This window comes from Urocampus carinirostris, chromosome 16, assembly GCF_059441175.1.
Source record: "Urocampus carinirostris isolate Australia breed hairy pipefish chromosome 16, RoL_Ucar_1.0, whole genome shotgun sequence".
Lineage (NCBI taxonomy): Eukaryota > Metazoa > Chordata > Actinopteri > Syngnathiformes > Syngnathidae > Urocampus > Urocampus carinirostris.
The window spans coordinates 9,691,992-9,708,987 of NC_142364.1; the positions used below are offsets into that span (position 1 = coordinate 9,691,992).

At 41.2% G+C, this 16,996-nt stretch overlaps 1 protein-coding gene across 1 annotated transcript in view; it reads right to left on the reverse strand.

The window, feature by feature from the left end:
* The window catches only part of LOC148350167 (neurogenic locus notch homolog protein 1-like), a 60,767-nt gene extending 44,398 nt beyond the window's left edge, over positions 1 to 16,369 (reverse strand). The window contains exons 1-2 of the mRNA XM_088355558.1: positions 16,075 to 16,369; positions 15,216 to 15,297 (exon numbers count right to left, since the gene is read on the reverse strand). Coding sequence (XP_088211684.1) covers positions 15,216 to 15,297; positions 16,075 to 16,135 — 143 coding nt within the window. The 5' untranslated portion in view covers positions 16,136 to 16,369. The remainder of the gene's footprint in view (positions 1 to 15,215; positions 15,298 to 16,074) is intronic.
* Positions 16,370 to 16,996: the final 627 nt, after the last annotated feature.

Here is a 16,996-nt window from a genome sequence, read left to right on the forward strand (position 1 = left end):
AGTTAAAGTAACCCTGCCCAACCCTGGGGACAATTTGGACCGGCCAATTCACCTGACACGCATGTTTTTGGAATGTGGGAGGAAACCGGAGCGCCCGGAGGAAACCCACGCAAACACGGGGAGAACATGCAAACTCCACACAGGAAGGTTCGATCTCATGACCTCCGAACTGTGTCGCACGCGCGCTAACCACCAATATATTGGGAAAACTGCTGAAACAATTAACCAAATGTTACAGCATTCTAGAAGAAAGATTTGAGAAGAGTTACTACACATACGCAAGATTCTAACCCTGTACTTTGGAATGGTGTGTCAAACCACGAGTGGACCGTGCTAAACTGCAAAAATTGGGCAAAACAAACAAACTGAGTAAGACGTTGTGCAACGCTGATAAGAATCTGTTTGCTTTTCTCTGCAGTCTTAGCACAAAAAAGTGCTACGGTTTGAATTTGAATCTGCGTAAGTGCGTGTGAGGATGCGGGAGGAGGGGTGTTCTGTTTGTGTCTCCACAGGGAGCAGGTGTGCATGTTAATAAGGGCAGCTGTTGGGCAAGACTCCTCCTCCGAACTCCTTATCCCCCCCTCCCATTCTCTCCCACCCTCCTCCTTTTGCCCCAGGGGGGGTGTTGCTGACAAGCCAACCTCCCCTCCGGGGACATTAGGAGCTCATGTGAAGTCAGCTGTTGCAACTTCTGCCTTTTTCTCAGCCCAAACACACTTTTGGTCTTAACTCCTGATATCTATCCCTCCCCATCCTCCTTTTTTATTGCAGACAGTACTCTCCTGCAAGTCCTCCCCCCCTTCTTACACATCCCACCGCCATCCCATTGTCGCACAGGGTTGCCAAAACCTCTCCTGTTGACTTTAGAGAGGTGAGAAGTCTTAACGGGAACGTGTGCGCCACGGGGAGTCCAGACATTTACAATCGGCACAAGACTGCCAAGGCATTCATGGAGCCTTTGAAGTGACCCCGAATCAAACCTATCGTTATCTCCAGAGCAATCTGAGCATCTAGTTGATAACATTTGAAGCCTAAACCCGACTCGAAATTATAATATAAGTAAAATTTAAATCATTACATTTGCGTCAGGCCGGGATTCCCTAACTTACTTTTTTTCTTATTATCAACCCGTCATTGTTCTTCTGCTGCTGTGTGTTATGGTCCAATTTTCAACCCATCAAAATGACAGACAACCAAAAAATGTTCCTGTGAACTCTTAAAAAAACCCGTCAATGATGGAAAATTATCAGTCGATGTAACTTCTGCATACACAGGAATATAAAAGATGTAAATGTTCTTGTTTAACTAAGACTTTGTTACGAAGAACTGGATTTAATTTGTTATCATAAATCACCTCCCGAGTCCTAACAAAAAAAACGTGAAATTTGGGGTTTGCTTCGACACAGTTCTGCAAATAAGATTAATTGATCGGGCTCGGGCTGGGTCGGGATTTATTACCCGCGGGCCTGGGTCAGGTTGGGCTGAATTTTTTAGGCCCTATCTTACCTTGATGTCCTTTGTAGCTTCGTTGCGTAAGGTTTATGGTTTTTTTTTGCCCACCTTGTTGTCATAATGTAGACACTACTATTGAGGCAAGACATCAAACAAAGTGCAAGTTTGGTTTAACTGAGCTGTTTTATAGACAAAATAAAGGATGCTTTTATTAATGTATTTTGCCGACATCAACATTATAATGTGCTTGTTTTCTCCAAAAGTGTGCTCCTTTACCGAGTCCCCATTGTTTGTTATGCTCGTATTTGGCTTGCCAGAGGCATTGACTTACACTATATATGGAAGGGTTAAACTGTGACATTTTCGCAGAGGAGCAGAATACACATCAACTAAACAACAAATACAGATGAAGCAAGAAACTCGTCTCTGTACTTAAAGTTCAGCGTGCTTTGCTGCATAAAAATAACTCAGATGAGGGAAACTTCACCAGCGCTGTAATGTTATTCTTTTATTTTTTATTTGTTTAAATCTTCTAGACACTGAGAGTTGAGAGTGATGCAATTTCAATTCTTTGTTTATGCTTCAGAATTGACAATAAAGCGGACTTTGACTAATGCGAACAAATACCTGGATTAGTTATGCAACACCATAAAATATTAAACGTTTTTCTGCTTTACAGGAATCAACTTACAGTATTCATTCGTGTTTGGGTGCGCGTTGTACACGCTATATCAATGTTAGAATGGTAGAGAATGAAGAAAACAAAAACTTTTCCTGAAAGATAGAGATAAATGCAAAAAGGCACGACGAGGGAAAAAAAACGTATTGTATCTGATGATAAATCGAACATCGAAGGACAATAAATAAATATGATGTCCATTTTATGTTGGTATTATGTTTAGTTTACTCAATAAATAACTGTACCCAAAGCCCCACATATTCAACAATGTTTGTCACTTTTAATGCTTTGTTTAACACCAATTTTTAATCAAAAATGAAGTTATACACGAGTGCGTGTTCTACACTCATAAATGCAGTATTATGGGTGGTTACGGAAGGGAATAATCGAGAAAATCGAGGTATAACTGTTAACGTAAAAAATGCATTCATATTATGGGACTAAAAAAACTCAAATCCCTCAAAATGCCCTCAAACAAATGTTTGAGAAAAAAATTAAGATGATAAGAACAACAACTGTACAATTATATACAAGTTACCGGTATGTACTGTACAAGACTATTTTAAGAGAAAACAAAAGACAATCTATTTCAATCATTTTGATTCACAAATACTAAATGGTGCTCATATCATCCTAACAGAATCAGTATCCAATTACGTTTTAATAATGTATCTGTGTATCATTTGCCCTCATGTAGGTTTTAGATCAGGTGATGGTGTAATAATGGTCTGTGGTTTGCATTAATCTGTGGTCTGTGCAGCCCTTCGAGACTCTTTGTGATTAAGGGCTATACAAATAAACATGACTTGACTTGACAATAGTGGGAAGTGACCCTCCTGTGTGGAGTTTGCATGTTCTCCCTGTGCTTGCGTGGGTTTCCTCCGGGCATTCCAGTTTCCTCCCACATTCCAAAAACATGCATGTCAGGTTAATTGGCCGTTCCAAATTGTCTCTAGGTGTGAATGAGTGAGTTCTCTGTCTCTGTGTGCTCTAAAACTGGCTGGCGACCAGTTCAGGGTGTCCCCTGCCCACTGCTCGAAGATAGCTGAGATGGGCTCCAGCACCCCCGTGACCCTACTGAGGATAAGCGGTGCAGATAATGGACGGATGGATGGATTTAAGCGTGTGAATAAGTGAGTGAGTTGTTGTGTACCCTGCGACTGGCTAGCAAACCAGTTCAGGGTGTCCCCTGCAAACTGCCCAAAGACAGCTGGGATGGGCTCCAGCACCCCCGCGACCCTACTGAGGATAAGCGGTGCATATAATGAGTGAATAAGTGAGAGAGTAGTGAGAAGTGATTGCAGCTGAATTTTCCCACTCTTTCAAACGTACTGCAGAGGATCATGCAAACACTCAAACATTCAAATGTCGTACTTGCAGCCCGAATGTGTTCTGAGGTGTAATTAATTCCTGGCTTTTAATGTCATAAAGACAAATGAGCTCATGTTTTGTTTACCTCCATTGCTTTTTTTTAAATGCATTGTCCTTGTCCAAAAAGGGATCAACCCACCCACACAAACCAAGGCAACAGGTCTCTCCCGGCAATGCAATGTCCGCCTGAGGCCCGGAGCAGATGCTCCTCCAACCTTCTGACCCTAAGCACTTTTGTGTGAGGAACAATCCCCCCCACCCTCATTCTTTTTTGCCTTTTCCCCTTTCAAATCATCCCCACACTCCCTCCCAAGTGACTGGGCCGGCCTTGCCATCTGTCACTCTCGGTGGTGACTCTACTCCCCCCAATGACCGATTGTGGGGTAGAAAATGCCACAGCTTTGGAGAGACGAACCGTGTAAAGCGGGCAGGTCAAACACACGACGTGAAATAAATGCAAACCAAATGCTCACTCCAGCCGCTAGAGGGTAGGGTTGAGTTTATACATCGTGTTGAGTGGGTTCAAGTGTAAGCCAGCATTCACCCAACTGTTAAAATAAACCGGTTAAGACATTCAATGCTGAACAAGGAAAATATTTGCCCATTGTTTGTGAATAAATGCGTTTTGTTTAGAAAATATTGCTTTATGTCTGTGACTATTATATGTAGTATAATCCTGAAAAACAAAGGTAAAGTTTTGGAGTTAACATTTTTTGATCCTGTCCCCCATGTCGGGACAGAAAGTCTGGATCCGGGACCACAGCCAAACTGAGTTTGACATCTGTGATGTAAAGTGTCTTCATTTCAATTTCTTAGCCTCTTCAAGAGCTGTTTTTCTTTTATTCGTGTTTCACAACTGTTAAAATCGAATCATAGTCAAATAATGGATTATCAAAATAATCCTTGACCAACCTACAAATTGGGGCTACAACAAAAGATTATATAAAGGATTGTTTTTTTCAATAATGAATCAATCGAATAAACAAATGTTTTTGTTTCAATCCAGAAACAGAAAATGAGTTCAATAAACCATTTTAGAAAACATGATCATTTATTTGGCCAGCACGAAGATGAGTGGTTAGAACATCCGAGGCATAATTCTGAGGTTATGTGTTCAAATCTAGCTTCCAGCCTTCCTGTGCGGAGTTTGCATGTTCTCCCCGTGAGCCTCCCGGCATTCCGGTTTCCTCCCACATTTCAAAAACTCCAAAATAGTCCTTAGGTATGAGTAAGGGTGTCAGGATGTCCCGTGCACACAGGTATCTAGGATAAGCTAGAGCACCCCCGCAACCCTGGTGGAGATAAGCGGTGAAGATAAGGGATGGATAGTTTGGTTTTGAGTTTTGCCTACAGTGTCAGAAATGCAAGGTAATTTGCTATTCCTTTAACATAGTCAATAATTGAAGAAAAAAAACACTCACACGTGTGTTGATACCATCCATCCATCCTTCTATTATTTGCACCTATGTATAATCCCAGTTTTTTTAGGTGATCACCCATGCTCTGTTCACAGCTCAACTTCACGCCATGCCACCCTTAACAGCTGTCATCTGTTTTTTTTACCGTCTATTTACGTCTTTTTTAGAGGAAATCCAACACCGTCCCGTTATTGGGTTCCTCTGTAATGAAAGCCCAGATGGAGAGTCGCACGCACTGGCTCAAACATTTGCCCTCTGGCCCTGGTAGTGCGAGTTTGAGCCGCCAGGTGACTTTCAACAGTGTCAAGTGCGTCTTGAAAGGTGTCAGCACTTGGAGCTCTTTATCTCCAGAGTTGGGTAGGGTTACTTTAACTTGATTACTTTCAATTACTTTTGGATTACTTCAATACCAAATACAGTAAATTCCGGACTATAGAGCGCACCTGATTATAAGCCGCACCTACCACATTTTAAGAAGATAACCGCTTTTGTACTTACACAAGCCGCACCTGCATATAAGCCGCATGCGCCCACATTAAAACATGCAACACAATCACGAAATTAACCCAAACCCAACTTTGAGTCCCGCAATTGTAACTGAATACGAAGTACACAGTCCAAAAACAACAGCCGGCAAACTGAACGCAAAATGATACAGATAGTTGAGATATGACGCAGACCTGCAGAGTCCGAGTCCCGTTGAAAATAACCCAAGGAAAAAAAAAAGTATATTTCCAAAGGTACGGGTGGGAAAAATATATATCCACTATTGTCCACTGCGTCCACAAACACGTCTTACCTTAACTCCACTTCCCATCAGCCCCCGTTGTATTTGCCCCTTCTTTTTGATTCGCCCGTGGAAAACATATCAGAATAAGTCTCTAAAATAAATACATTACAAAAATATACAGTTGCAAATACATATTATACATGGTTACACATATTTACAAAGAGTTTTCAAAGCTTTAATAATAATGTTATAACTTTCATCCCAAACCGTGTCTGTGAAGGGTAGCAAAACGCTACTAGGAACACGCTCGCAACACTAGGAAATGGATCTGTTAAAAAAAAATACGGTATTTGTAAAAATTACGGTAAACCGTGCTCATCTTCCTCCTTATAACTGACGTCATTAAAATCGTCTTCCCCAGTATGGGAAAGAGACTTTGTCATAAAGACGTCGTCCTACACCCCTTTATTCAAAAACACGCTAGCAACACACTTGCACATATCCCACCGGTCTAAATCTTACCTTTTGTACTCGAGCGCCACTGGCGGCTGTTAGAAAAAATACATAAATTGGCCGCATCACTGAATAAGCCGCAGGGTTGAACATTTTGGAAAAAAGTAGCAGCTTATAGTCCGGAATTTACGGTATGCTAATAAAAGACAAAAGAAACTAAATATGAATAAAATGACTAAATTTTGTGCAGGCTTGGGGAGTAACGGAATACATGGAACGGCAAAAATGATGTTGGCAAGCTGTTTGGATGTATTTTCATTTTGTTTCTGTCGCATTTTATGTTCGTTTTGCCGGAGATCAAAGAGATCAAAGCCAGGAGAGAAAGCTTACCATGTGTTGTGAGTCATCATTTGATTCATATTTAGTTTCTTTTGTCTTTTATTAGCATATTTGCTATTGGGAGTAATACAAAAGTAATTGAAAGTAATCAAGTCAAAGTAACCCTACCCAACCCTGTTTATCTCAGTTATCGCTAGTCTGGTCAGTGCAGTGGTTGATTATCAACCACTGGGCTGTAAATCGAACAAGTAGTTTTTAATTGAAAAGCAGATTAAGCCATAGAGTAGACCATGGGATAAGGCCTATCCGCCTTACAACCTTTGGACTTTATAGTGTGGAATAAGAAGTTGTTTCAACCCCTCATTATGGCATTTTCACCACGATTAAAACATCAAGCATTAATTATTCCCTGTGCAACTGGTCAACATCATATACAATCAGTGTTCTGGTTTGCCCGCGTCCCTGCGTCCTAGACGCATTATTTTCGCTGGGGACGCATCGTGTCAAATCAACTATTTTGACACGAAATTGTCATTATCATTTTTTAACAAAGATTTACCGCACTCCAAACTTTTTGTCAGGCAGATCCGCCATTGTTGTTTTGGTCTCACGGTTCGAGTTTTGTCATGGAGCACACTAAATTTTGGGGACCCATAGATCTCTGTTGGGACCCATAGATTTTTGAGCATGCGAGTAGAATAATACATTTTCTTATTCGAATTATTTATTCATTTTCTGCATTAAATTATTGTTGGTAACATACCGATTAAAAGGGATCACCACGAACCTGTCTTTTTTCATTTTCTCCTTTTATACTTCCTTTTTTTCTTAACTTCTTTATACAACAATCATTCGTAATATAATGCATCAAAGCAAGTGAGCCGTTTGAGAGCCGGCTCTTTTTAATGAGTTGAGTCGAAAAAGCCGGTTCTCTAAAAAGAGACGGACTTTCACTGCGCAACTCGAACTCGAGATCGGCGTGCAGACGAAAACTCGAACCGCGAGACCAAAACAACATCTGCCGGATCTGCCCGACGAAAAGTTTGGAGTGCGGTAAATCTTTGTTAAAAAATGATAATGACAATTTCGTGTCAAAAAAGTTGCGTCCCGGGGACGCACGTTGATTTGACACAATGCGTCCCCAGCAAAAATAATGCGTCTAAGACGCAGGGACGCGGGCAAACCAGAACACTGGGTTCATTAAACGCATGGATAGATGTTGACAAAGTCAAAGAAGCATTCCTATTCTTAGTCCCACCTGTAGTATTTTATTGACTGGTGTTTTATAAAATAAGTGCTGTGTAAATTGGACTTATTACCCATCAATCAGAGGGAAAATGGACAAACAATTCACACAAGAAACGTGAGACAGGAAAGGTAATACTAATCCGGCACTCTGCCAAACTTGAAAAAGACTTTGTGGTGCTTATCAAAGTCTCTTGTACTTCCTATTTCCCACATAGTGTAGCTCTAAAAAGCCCAACTTCGCACAATGATAAAGCCAATTGAAGATGAGAGACCTCCACGGTCTCGCTTTGCCTGAAAAAAATGACAAAAAATAAACTCAGGAAACACCTGCAGATGCGTGAAATCCAGCGCTCGACCAAAATAGATCCCCCTTGCCGGCGCGACTGGACCTTTCTGACCTTGCACCGAGCTGTCTGGTATTGCATAGTAACGGCAGAATGTCTGGCTGGCAAGAGATCATCTACGGTGGGCTCTTGAAGGCGCAACTCAAAAGAGATGTTCCTCTGTCCCTCTCAAAGAATACCGCACCTTATTTGTACTCCTATAGGATTACCAGCACGGTGCCGGCTCAGCTCCGTGCGAGCCTAAGCCTATCAGATGTTTACAAGTATGCATCAATGAGTCAACCTTATTTAAGCTCCAAGGCCTTCGCCAAAGAACGGAACCCGTTTTCTGGATGCCGCCATTCCTTGGGCATGGAGCAGTCAATGTGTCTATAGCTGATCCAGTTCTGGATCAGAGCATAGAGTGAGTACGATTGCAAGACAATTGCTAATGTGTGAATAAAAGAAAGTTTTATGCCATTGACCAGTTTCTTGTTTGGAAATGAAAATATTTTTGCCAGACACCAGACTAGCAACTAAAAACCTAGTAATGAAGAGTAATTACATACATTTTTTTGCCTTTTTTGCAAAGCTGAGAATCAGCAAAAGCAATTAAAGTGGATCTTAAGTAGAATTTTTTATAGAGCTTTTAAAAGTCGACCTCAATTCTTTCAATGCCCCTTCCTTGACCAGTTGTTGAGTCCTGATTATACTCTCATTAAATAAATCAAACCAATCAAATGAATTGAAATAAAAACACCATTTTGAAGTGGTAATTCTAAAATGGTTAATAGATTTTCGCTCACTTTGGCCTCATAATTTTGTCCAGGAAGATCGGTTCCCCTTTTGTAATCTGTATTGAAATTCATATAAAATGTTTCTGCAAAGTACTTTGATTCGTTGAGTACATAAATTACAAATGTGTATGCAAGTTGGAATAGAATGCATTTTTTTGGTCTTAACTATAAAAGTTATGTACTCTGTTAAGGGCACAAGTCTAGGAAAATTACTATTAATATTGTGAGAAAGTTATTTCGTTTCTATAAGGTAATTTTAAAAAAGGCCATGCATTCAGGAATCATTAGAAATCAACTGAAATATTAAAATCCTTTTATTATTTTTTTAATATTTCCAATTTTGTACTTTCTACTAGTGTACTTTTTATGATATTCTAAAAATTTGAGATGAGTTGATTTCCAGACATTTTGACATTCTAGTCTTTAATTGAATTACAGGGAAAAAATTAACTATCACATTCTAATTTTCTCAGACAGTTCTGTATACATTTGGAGAGGGGAAGAAATCAACTACCTAAAGAAATGTATATTTTTATCATGTTCAGTTCATCAAGATTGTTCAGATTGGAACATGTTTTTGGGAGTGACTGTCATGTAGCCGAAATAGCTGAATTTTCAGGACAAATAAAAACGGTCTACATAGATAAAGCATGTCAATCCGGCCCGCCATGGATTTCTGAGAATGTCCAAAAAATGAATAGAGTCTCTAGGTCATTTTTATCAAAAGTAATGATTTTTTAAAAGCGGTGTATAGTTTGTATAGCCTGGTGAGTTGGTTCAGGTGAAAAACTGAGTACACTGAACTGTTGAACTAAACCAGTTAAGTGTAAAACTGAAAAACAAAGCTAAAAATTTGGAGTCGGCATTCTTTTACAGTTCCGGCCCGCCTGAGAAACCCAGAGCCAAACTGAGTTTGACATCCCTGGTATAGATGATGACCTAAGTTCAGCTTCTGCCTGATTCTCACCCAAACTATGAGACTCCAGCTCACCTAACGAAGAACACAAATAGGGAATTTCACAATTCCTAGATGGAGGGGGTCTCGATACGGGAGACATAATCACAGTACAAAAAAACAAAAAGACATCTGATTACCGGTTTAAGCCCACACTAAGCTGCCGAGTGAATTCACGATCCGTTCTCACGCCTTGTGGTAACCCAAAGAGGATTTTGATCTCTACCCCTTTCAACTGTGTCACCATATGCTTCCAGGATAGCGTGGAGGTAGGATTCTCCCGATTCTCAGTCACGCTGATGGCTGAGCTCCCGGCGCTCTCTGACTGATGGCTGCTTGTCTCAGGGTGATTAATAGGCAGGAAGAGGAAAAACGTGGGCAGGGACGGCATCCTGTCTGTTTTTAATCGGGGCTGACCTCAACAGTAAACTCTTTGTAAACACGGAGGACGTCCGTGTACACGCGAGCATATGCACACGTGTGCATTTGGGAGGGGGTTGTACAGATTAGATACTGTGAATTAATGGCCCCGGGCTAGTAGCATCCTCAATGCTACCCTTTTGTCCCCACAGACCAGTAGAGGCGCCCGCCGCGACCGCATGCCCCGAGGGGGAGATGACGGGCCACCATGAAGCCACAGAAGAGAAAGAGACTCCTCAGAGAGAAGCAAGAGATGATTTTGAGATCGTTTAAAACTTAGATCGGTGTGTAAAATGGACAGTCGGAAGATCCATGGTGATAGTTGATACAGTGATCCTTCGCTATGATGCGGTTTTCTTCTCACGGTCTCCATCCGTCACTGATGTGTATCACACATTGTGTCTCTCAGCTAATAAGCAGGGTTGGGTAGGGTTACTTTGACTTGATTACTTTCAATTACTTTTGGATTACTCCAATACCAAATATGCTAATAAAAGACAAAAGAAACTAAATATGAATAAAATGATGACCCACAACACGTGGTAAGCTTTCTCTCCTGGCTTTGATCTCCGGCAAAACTAACATAAAATGCGACAGAAACAAAATGAAAATAAATCCAAACAGCTTGCCAACATCATTTTTGCCGTTCCGTGTATTCTGTTACTCCCCAAGCCTGCACAAAATTTAGTCATTTTATTCATATTTAGTTTCTTTTGTCTTTTATTAGCATATTTGGTATTGGAGTAATCCAAAAGTAATTAAAAGTAATCAAGTTGAAGTAACCCTACCCAACCCTGCTAATAAGTAAAGCAAAATGTACATTTATAGGAAATGGAAAAAAAATACAGGAAGTAACAACAAGACATGGATTCTTGCTTAAGGCCAATAATCACCATTTGGGTTTATTGCTCTTTCAGCGCCGATAATGACGACAATAATTTTTGGCATGGAAGAAGGTGAGGCTTGGTTTTAGGGTAAAAGAAGAGAATGCAAATTTTGGGGTGTAGAACAAGATGTGAATTTCCAGCATAGAAGAAAAGTGTCACGTGCAGATACAAAATATTTTTCATACATTCTTCATTAAGAAGCAATGTGTACGATGCAGCTTTTAATTTGAAATCTGATTTATCCAGTTTGGATGGAATGAAGCTTTAGGGAATCAAACTTGATATAAAAATGAATGTAACTATATTAGAGTCTAGAAAATACTGTAATTTTAGGGATCGGTTCTGACTAATCGATCGTAAATCTATTACAAAGGTGGAATTGACTGCCAAGACGTTTCCAGTTACTGAGTGTAGTGTACGTTTTCTGTGCGGGCTGGCTGGCAAAATTGTCGTGCACGTTGCCTGACTGCTGCACACTGTTGTACCAGGCATTGAATAAAACATGAGCATCTGCTGGAAAAAATAAGCATCTGTTGGTACAGGTGGACTTGAGTTGAGCAGTTCGAAAGTCACATGTTACTTATTTGGGCTTTGCCTAACAACAGTGTTCTGGTTTGCCCGCGTCCTTGCGTCCTAGACGCATCATTTTTGCAGGGGACGCATAGTCTCAAATCAACGTGCGTCTTTTTTGACACAAAATTGTCATTATTACTCGATTACATTTTTTTTTTTAAACAAAGATTTACCGCACTCCAAACTTTTGGTCAGGCGGATGTTGTTTTGGTCTCGCGGTTCGAGTTTTCGTCTGCACACCGATCTCGAGTTGTGTGGTGAAAAGTCCGTCTCTTTTTAGAGAACCGGCTTTTTCGGCGCAACTCAAGAGAACCGGCTCTCAAACGGCTCACTTGCTTTGATGCATTATATTACGAATTATGATGTTGTATAAAGAAGTTAGGGCAGCACGGCGGCGCAGTGGTTAGCGCTTGTGCGGCACAGTTCATGTCATGGGAACCTGTCGTGGGTTCAAATCCAGCTCCAGACTTCCTGTGCGGAGTTTGTATGTTCTCCCCGTGCTTGGGTGGGTTTCCTCCGGGCACTCCGGTTTCCTCCCACGTTCCAAAAACATGCATTTCAGGTGAATTGGCCGGTCCAAATTGTCCCTAGGTGTGAATGAGCGAACGAGTTGTCTGTCCCCGTGTGCCCTGCGATTGGCTGGCAACCAGTTCAGGGTGTCCCCTGCCCACTGCCTGGAATGGGCTCCAGCCCCCCCGCGACCCTAATGAGGATAAGCGGTACGGCTGAGATGAGATGAGATGAGATAAAGAAGTTAAGAAAAAAAGGAAGTATAAAAGGAGAAAATATTAAAAAAAAGGTTTGTGGTTATCCCTTTAATCGGTATATTACCAACAATAATTTGATGCAGAAAATGAATTAATAATTTGATGATTAAAACTGAATGAATATAAAGATTTTTATTATATATTTGTCACCGATTTACAATTTCAACCTCGATAACACTAAATTTTGGGGACCCATAGATTTTTGAGCATGCGAGTCTCCGGGACTCATCACTTTTCAGAGGTAAAATGAACACTGTAACAATGTCCTCTCCTTGTTTTTATGGGGATACGAGGTATCCCTAGCGATGATTGAGTGTTGATACATAACAATTGAAATTTGAAATCTCAGATCCGAACCACAGAAATCTGATAAATATGCACATTCACTTCTCCAACCCCCAGCCTGTGTTTACCTTCAAATTTCAGCACTTTATCCAATCAATCTCACTCCGCCGACATCTAAACCAATTAGATTTCACAGCCATCTGGTCTTCTAATGGAGATCGCACACGAAAGATGCAAAGGCTTGAGGTCGGAGGGGGGTGGGCTTATCTATTCAGCGAGCGGGAGACAAGCCTTTTGGATGCGAGGGCGGGGTGGCCAGGGAGGGGTTTACGCCAGAGGTTTGGTGAGTGTTTAGGGTGTCTGTGGCACGATGGGAAGGCCCACTCCCATTAGTCACACAGCATTATTCCCGACGGTACAACAATGGGCGACGGGCGGCGGGCGAACCCCAGCTGTCGCCCCAGTGAAAGAGCAGAAAAACAAGATTTAGGGCTGGACGCGTACGCGCACTCTGCTTTTGGGGGGGGGGTCCTGCACTCATTAATAGGGCAGCGGGCAAAGAAGAGGAGGGGGTTTTCCCCCACTGGCCCTTCCGCACATTTCCAGGCTGGTTGAGGCCTTTTCTTTCTCTTATTTCCAGGGAACCGTTGGCTCCTGTGGCGTAACGCTAAAAAGAGCACACCGGAGCTAGAGGAGGGACCCGGGCCACTGGTTGCCGGGTGCGGGGGCTGCTCAAAGGATGGAATTGAAATGGGGAAATATGCGGTGGACCCTCTTTCGAGCATGAAAATTGGGCAGGGTTTAAAAAGATGAGAAGTGCGTGGAGGAGTTGTTCTTCTACACTGTACAACCTAACAAACGTTCGAAGTCAGTCAAAACAGTACTGTGTTTCAGTAAACCGCAGGATGCACCAAACACACATACACCTTGGGGTAATTGCACGAAACCAAGATAAGGGATTAAGCCGGGATATGTTTGTTATTTTGGCGTTTAGCCTCAAATCAGTTGGATGAAAGCAGGTTCAATTTAGCTTGGCTCAGCTACTACGTTGATTTTTTTCTCTATAACCAGGCTAAGACTGGCAATTGTCTGAAAAATGAATGGGTTTTATAGCATTTCAATTACCTTTCTTAATATGTTGCATTATTATTAATTATCCAGCATTACATTTTTGCATATCAGCTAAATTGTCACCTCATTACGCAGTTGACTGTATAATTGCAACTTTTTATAGCCCTTCATGTAGTAAAATGTATTCCTTTAATGGAATGTGTTTGCTATGCCAACTAAGAATGCTTGTCAAATGGTCATCAGAGCTTTGATGACTACTTATATTATAGCTGTTCTAAAAAGAGACAGAAAAACTTGCAAAGATGGTATCAATAAAGGCTTCGACAAGTGTAGAAGAGTATGTAGAGGTCCAATTACCATGAATTGATTCCCTCATTTAAGAGAGAAAAGTTGATTCTGTATGAAGGATTCATGACATAAAACAAAAAAGTACTCCCGCCTGCGCAAACTACCCTGACAGAGATGTGCCCCCTGCACAATAGCATTGCCCTATATACATTGGTTGACTGCTGTTAAAAGTGTCGATAAAAATTGTTCAAACCTCATATTGTTAGAATATGATATAATGAAATTGTGAATGTATTTAATTGCTGTTAAAAGTGTCGATAAAAACTCTTATCGTTAGAATATGATATAATGAAATTGTGAATGTGTTTGATTGCTGTTAAAAATGTCGACAAAAATGGTTCAAACCTCATATTGTTAGAAAATGATATAATGAAATTGTGAATGTTTAATTGTTGTTAAAAGTGTCAAGAATTTTTTTTTCAAACCTCACATTGTTTATCTGCTGTTAAAAATGTCAATAAAATTGTTCAAACTAAAAAAAAAAAAAAAAAAAAAAAAAAAAAACTGTTTTTAATTCAAACACACAGCCTCAAACGCCCGGGTCACTATGCAAAATCTCACAAACACCCTGAATCTACACAATTCACATATAGGCAGTGTTGGGTAGGGTTACTTTAACTGGATTACTTTCAATTACTTTTGGATGATTCCAATACCAAATATGCTAATAAAAGACAAAAGAAAAGAAACTAAATATGAATACAATGACTAAATTTTGTGCAGGCTTGGAGAGTAACGGAACACATGGAACGGCAAAAATGATGTTGGCAAGCTGTTTGGATTTCTTTTCGTTTCGTTTCTGTCGCATTTTATGTTAATTTTGCCGGAGATCAAAGAGATCAAAGCCAGGAGAGAAAGCTTAACACGTGTTGTGAGTCATCATTTTATTCCTATTTAGTTTCTTTTGTCTTTTCTTAGCATATTTGGTATTGGAGTCATCCAAAAGTAATTGAAAGTAATCTAGTTAAAGTAACCCTACCCAACCATGCATATAGGTCACCTTCTTCACCTCGCTGTGGCTAAAATCGCCAAAAGATGGGAGACCTTCATCCCTGCCCCTTTGTTTCTACTCCCAAAATAAATGTTTTGATCCACTTACTTGCAGTCACCATTCCCGTTTGGGGCGGCTTCGCATTTCCCTCCATTTAAGCAGGACTCGGTGGGCAGTGAGCATTTAAGACCTGTTGAATGCACATAAAAACTTTATTTGGATTGAAAATATTATTTTACAATCAGTAAAAATCTTCACAGAAACACTCATTTCGCACTAATTATACAGTAATGCAATCAATTTAAAGTGTGGTGGAAGGTAAAGGACACAGGTGGGAGATAAAGGTGATGATGCGTGGCTTTTCTTATGGAGGGACCAGGGGCCACACTTTGGAGGGGGTGGGGGGGAAGTGGAGGTCTAAAAGCGCGCAGCAGCTGCTGGATTCAAACAGGGTACAAAAGAAATCAGTCCAGCACGAGCCATAAAACATTCTCCTCGTGCATTGTTTACCCCTCCACGCACACGCACACTCTCCCACACAACGGACAAAAGATGCCCCCCCCCGTCTCCCTCCCCCAAAGTCCCCTTTGGCGTCCCTCTGGCCCCAACACACACGCACCAACTTCTATTATCTTGCTCGTTATTCAAAACCGTTTCAATTCAAGACACTTTCAAAGACTTTCGCACACAGTAGTAAATACGCTTGTTGTATTATTTTAAAGCAAAAACTTCCCTTTTTATTGGTTAGTCGTTAGTGGGCACAAATGTGCTTTAATGAAATATGAATTGTGCACTTTTTGGTCACTTTTAATCACTTTTAAACGCGTTTCGTGAAGCAATAATGGCCTACTTGAAAAGTGCGCGTTGTAAGGTGCACCGACGCCCCTCGAACGCACCACACGCTCACCTGGCTTGTAATTGTATACAAATGGGGGGGGGGGTAGTTGATAAAAGAACCATTTTTTACCTTGTGAAACGATGAAAACGACTGAAAGGAGAAATGTTATCCTCGCAAAGAAGCGATACATTCCTCCTCTTCTACTTCACAAACTGCGCTTGAATTTCCCGTTGGGTTAGCATAGATCCAAGAGGGCGGGCGATGTGGGGGGGGGGGATGAGACTCCAGGTGAACGGAAAAGAAAACCGAAATAAAAAGTCCAAAAGTTCTCTTAAAATTTGCTCTTTTCCTCCCAGTAAATCCTCGAAGAGCAACGGAGTCAGGTCATTGATGTTAACTTTGAGAGAGCAAATCTTGTAATGAAGTGTCGAAACTGCTCCGTGCTGGCGGGCCCTCCCACTTAACCCCCCTCTTTTCCCCCCACTTAGCAGCTGGTGGGGTTTGAAGGGGGGTGTTGGGGGTGCTTCAACGTACAACCACTTGTTCGATTTTAAAATATATATTTTTTTTAATACCGATTATAATATTGTATTAATAACAATATTAAGTCCTGTCATGTTTATTTGTGACGCCCTTGATCGCAAGAAGTCTCAAAGGACTGCAAACTACAGACTATTATTACACCATCCCCTGATCTAAAACCTACATGAGGGCAAGGGAAAACTCAGTAAGCTAAAAATGAGGAAACTGTCATGATTACTCATGAATTCCACCTGTTCCCGCTCGATTGGCGCCAGCCGCGGCTGGCTTTCTGATTGGTTCCCCTGTCCTTCTTAAGCTCAGTCCTTTCACTTGCCTCTTGTCAGTCCGTCAGCAAACCTCTGTTGTTACAAGGCAAGCATTTTGAACCTGTGTCCCGCCTGTCCTGTTTTTTTCACCCGTTTTCCCACCTGTCCGTTCCTGATTTCCCAGTTTTCCCTTTTTTTGATCCTGACCACGTCTGCTCTCCCGTCCCGGCTTACGACCCGTTTTTGATCCTGTTAGGAATTTA